Source organism: Prorops nasuta, unplaced genomic scaffold, assembly GCF_024137725.1.
Source record: "Prorops nasuta isolate Cenicafe-Biocafe unplaced genomic scaffold, Cenicafe_Pnas_1.2 PNAS00007, whole genome shotgun sequence".
Taxonomy (NCBI): domain Eukaryota; kingdom Metazoa; phylum Arthropoda; class Insecta; order Hymenoptera; family Bethylidae; genus Prorops; species Prorops nasuta.
In genome coordinates, this window is record NW_027116804.1 from 1,755,066 (window position 1) to 1,760,128 (window position 5,063).

Consider the following 5,063-nt stretch of genomic DNA (forward strand, 5'->3'; position numbering starts at 1 on the left):
GCGGCGCACGTAATTATTATAGTTCAGATAAAACACGTGGTACCAAATTAATGTTTATCAGCAATAGTAATATTGTTTATGCTGAAAAAATTCCATATGAATAAAAATGTTAAATTAGTATAAATTATGTACCATTGATAGGCTTAACGTCATTTTAAATATAGTATTACAAAATAATATAAGTCGAAAGTGTTACACTAATGTAATTATCTGATTTTAATAAACATTAAATTTATTCGATATATAAAAGAATAGTGCTATGGCCCTGTGTATTGAATTTGTAACTATTGAAAGTACGCAAATTGCAGTATTATTTTCCATATTGTAGTTCTGCTGCTAAAAATAAATATGCGTACAAATACAATAATATTTACCATTTTTTTACATGAAAGATATACCTGTACTTATATACCTATCTACTTTAATGATGTAGACAGTTTCAATAATCAAATGACAGATTCTTAATAGATTTCCACATCACCTAGGAGGTACTTTGAATGATGCATCTTTTTTAAGTAGTATCCCTAGTAGGTTTAATCCACTGTAATTAATAACACGAGAAATTAAAAATTAATTTGGTTAATATGTTGTGATTGTAGGAACTATGAAAGAAGTATCTATCTCGCTGTGTTAGTCAAATATGTTTTCATAAGAGTAGCCAAAGTGGAATCATTCATGGAAAATCGTAAATCATTTTTAATTTGTTTCAGTGTCGAAAGTAAACATATTCACGCAAATAGGTAGATTTAAACAGAAAAAATTTTGCCCCTAAAATTTCTGAAAAGAAAAAGAATTGCTTCTTAAAGTTGCAAGTATTTGGAGCAGATTCTTGAAGTAAATATTTACAGACGGCAATGTGAGGAATAGTATTAAATACTAAATCATGCCTAAACATACATTAAAATTTGCACCGAAGGAATTAATACGTCTGATCAACTGAGAAATAAAATGTTTTGACGTTTGCAATTAATAATTGACATTATGGTGATTCGTTAAGCTATTGTTATTAAAGCTAATTTACAAGGAGAATGCATATTTTTTGTTCTATAAGAAATTTTGAAACTTTCGCTGGTTTTTAATGATAAATAAGACGCGATTTTATGAGAATGTGTACAACTGTACGCACACTATTTTAAGCAAATTCACACCTACATATAATTTTAAGTTGATATATCTAGTGAACTGCTAGAAGGAATGTTACTTTCATACAGATTTTTTCTCTAACAGCGGAACATAGGATTATATTATTTAACTATAGCAATGAAGCACTTACTATACATTATTATAATTAATAAAAGCGTAGATAGTTACAATTTAATGGTTATTTCAGTTTAATTGCTTTAATTATTCATTATAAATGTCATTTTACTCAATTAATCTTGGTTACTACTGTTACGTACTGGGTAGTCGTGGCCGCCTATCGGTCGAGATTCGGCTGACTTGACACTAGAGTCTGGGTCAGTAGAAACGCCGACTGAGCTTTGCGACTCACAGTATAGTATACTAAAGTATTACACTCCGAGCGGTAAGAATGTAATGAGTTGGCAAGATTCGGGGTGAATGATAGTATGTATAAACATACGTTGGAACAGCAAGTTTGACATAAAACTTTGTATTTTCAGGTATTACAATTATACTTACAGTAAACGCTAATTATGCTGGATCAGCATTCACAGGATTATTTACTATTTGTCACAACTATTGGAGAGACTAGACTCTCCTATGGTTGTGGATTTCTCGCACTTAATTAATAATGATCAGTTCGTAGTAGTTGTGTTTGTCTTCCAGAACGGTACGTGTTAGGCACGACTGGAAGATGTACACTCGCGACAATTTCTACACGACTTTTTTCGGTTGAATTATACTAGACTTAACTACCTGTACACGGCGACTGGGCAAGAGATTGGTTAGAATACGGTGGAGTACTCTGCTCCCGTGGAACGAACACTAGAGTTACGACCTTGGAACGCGGATGATGCGGTAGCGGCTAAGCTTGCACAGAATAAGACTCAACTCAAGGGTCGCGGAACTCGCATATATGTAGGAGGCTTAATAGGTCATGTGTCGTCAGTAGCGCCATGATCTTTCGACACATGACAACCAAAATGTCTCCACATCCACGGCCGACGCCCAAGGTTTGACGCATTTCCGGAAAAGAAGTCCGGGTGTCAGCAATGTGCAATACTACCGGTATTGCAAACGGACGCATACGATCTACTTTGTTTCGGCGAGGTGGCTGACCCCTACGTTACACTACGTTTAATATTTAAATTAAATGGAAAACAGTAATTTGACTATAGTAAAATTTACTATAGTCAAATAACACGAAATATCCTATGTTCCGCTGTTAGAGAAAAACCCTGAATAGTGTTTTGAAAAGCTCTTGAGATAAGCTAAAAGAATATGCAATAAAAAATAGTAGGTTATTTAAAAAATTCAAAGTGACCTTCATATGTTTTTCAAACACAATTTGAAAATCAATCTAATGATAACATTTTATGTCCCCTTTTGAACCATAAAACTTTTGTAAGAAACATTTTTTGAAAAATTATTGGATTTCGAAATAATCAACTGGAAACTTTTCTAACGAACACCCTGTGTTGTTATTATACTCAGGAGGTTGACTAGAAGATTTAAATATTTTAGTATCATTTTCAGTCTCCCAATGAACTTTTTCAGTATAACAACAATATTATTGACATTGCCAAATATCAGCAGTTGTTCGATAGATGATTATTGCCGTTTAAAGTGTCACAATAAACGGTTATTAGAACGGATTAGTCGATTAGGTCTCCGGTTGTGCGATTTTGTAATTTAGAGGTCGAAATAAATCTTCTCTTCTTTCTTTTGTTCATCAAAATTTATTTCTTTTGATAGCAAGTGATGTCGATTTCTTCCTTGATTTTGCTGGTTTTGTGTTGTGAATTCTCTAATTTATTGACAGTTAGAGTGATAAAATGAGTGGAAATCAAAAATATAATCAGCGTTTCAACAGTTGCTGAGAAGACAAATTCTTCCTTTATATATCCAACAAAACGGTATGTCTGATTTGCCATTATGAGCCATCCATAGTTTCTAAATTTACTATAGAAAAACATTATTTTTCAAAGCACATGTCGAAACATAATCATTCAATTTATAAAGATGATGAAAGACGAAATTTAATAGAAGGATTGAAACTAGTTCTTAAACAATATTCTGATGAACCTCCAAATTTGGATATTGCTGCCCAAACATCCTCATTTGCTCGTAAAGCTTCCTACGTTATTTCTTTGCTTATTGCTCAACGTGGTAAGCCTTTTGTTGATGGCGAATTTATTAAATCGTGTCTTCTTAAAGCGGTAAATGCATTTGGAGGATCTTTGACGGTTGATGATGTTCTTCAAATTCCATTGAGCGATAAACCGGTTGCTTCCAGAGTGCAAGTAATAGCTGGTTCTATTGAAGAAAAATTTAAATCTCTGCTACAGTCGTGTGTATATTTTTCATTGTACCTCGACGAAAGTACTGACAACCGTCATGTCAGTCAATTAAGTATATTTGTGCGCATTGTGCAAGATGACATTTCTTATACTGAAGAGTTATTAGATTTCTTCCCGTTACATGGTACAACGACAGGCGCAGATATTTTTAGCCCGGTGGAAAACACTTTTGAAAAATTTAATATTAATTTTTCCAAGTGTTCATGTATCGTTACGGATAGTGCACCGTCTATGGTAGGAACTAGAAAAGGATTTGCTGGCAGCTATTTCAAAGAAATATAAAAGTTCCTTTAATCCATTGCATTATTCATCAAGGAGCATTATGTGGCAAAGCAATAAAGATTACTGCTGCAATGAAAATGGTCACAAAAATGATAAATTTAATTAAAGGAGGAAATAGATCATTAACTCATCGTCAATTTAAATTATTTTTAGCTGAGCATGCTTCACTCTATAAGGATATACCTTTATATTCTGATGTTCGTAGGCTTAGTGCAGGGCAATGTTTAGAAACGTTTTTCGCTTTAAAGAATAAAATAATGATGTTCTTGCAAATTATAGCAATGACATCAGCAACGTATAATGAGTTCGAATCATTTTTAGAAGATATAGATTCCCTTTGTGAGCTAGCATTAATAACTGATTTAACAAATCATCTTAACACCTTGAATTATAAATTGCAAACATCAAAACAATCTAATTCTCAATTAGTCAGTCATATCGATTCCTTCATAGCGAAATTAAATATGCTTATGCATGATTTAATACATAATAGCTTTTATCACTTTCCCGCATGTAAATATTTACTGGAAGAATCTGCTCCAAATACTTGCGACTTTAAGAAATACTTCTATATCCTTCAATTGATTATTGAAGAATTCACTACTCGTTTTAAAGATTTGCAAGCTCTTAGAAAGGATTTAATTTTATATGAAAATGTCTTCTTTGTACCTATTGAGGAGCAAAATGTAACCTTACGGGAAGAATTTTGCGACTTACAAAATGATATTTCTTTGCATTATTTAAAAAATAAATTTCAGAACTCATTAGAAATTTTTAAAACCTTGCCAAAAGACAAATATCCTTTTCTAAGAAGTTTTGGGCTCAGGATATTTTCTATGTTTGGATTCACCTATTTGTGTGAATGTTCGTTTTCTAAAATGAAACAAATCAAGAATGATTTACGGTCTTCCATGAATGATTCCACTTTGACTGCTCTTATGAGAAAATATTTAACTAACATCGAAATAGATACTTCTTCGTTAGTTCCTCCAGTCACAACATATAAACCAAATTAAGTTTTAACTTCTCTTGTTGTCAATTATAGTGGATTAGACCTATTGGGTATACCACTTACAAAAAAATGCATCATTAATAGTACCTCCTGGGTGATGTGGAAATCTATTAAGAATCTGTCATTTGATCCTTGAAACAGTCTACACATTAAAGCATATATATATATATATATATAGGTATGTCAAACGCATAGTTTGGGCCACCCTGTTTTTTTTGGTCTAAAATACGTAAAATTATACCAGAATACTGATTCCAATGTTAATTCTCGTGTCTAAGCGTTAAATT

General features: G+C 32.4%; 2 protein-coding genes across 2 annotated transcripts; both read left to right on the forward strand.

The window, feature by feature from the left end:
- The first annotated feature begins 3,113 nt into the window (after positions 1-3,113).
- On the forward strand, positions 3,114-3,764 carry LOC136774826 (general transcription factor II-I repeat domain-containing protein 2-like). Its single transcript, XM_066729311.1, has one exon. It carries the CDS (start codon positions 3,114-3,116, stop codon positions 3,762-3,764), a length of 651 nt encoding a protein of 216 aa, XP_066585408.1.
- Positions 3,765-3,853: 89 nt separating this feature from the next.
- LOC136774827 (general transcription factor II-I repeat domain-containing protein 2B-like) lies at positions 3,854-4,780 on the forward strand. The gene has a single exon (XM_066729312.1). The coding sequence runs from the start codon at positions 3,854-3,856 to the stop codon at positions 4,778-4,780; it is 927 nt and encodes a 308-aa protein (XP_066585409.1).
- The last annotated feature ends 283 nt before the right edge of the window (positions 4,781-5,063 follow it).

Bases quoted from the DNA above. Each gene is read 5' to 3' on its own strand.
- LOC136774826 (XM_066729311.1), top strand. From the start codon at position 3,114: ATGTCGAAACATAATCATTCAATTTATAAAGATGATGAAAGACGAAAT.
- LOC136774827 (XM_066729312.1), top strand. From the start codon at position 3,854: ATGATAAATTTAATTAAAGGAGGAAATAGATCATTAACTCATCGTCAA.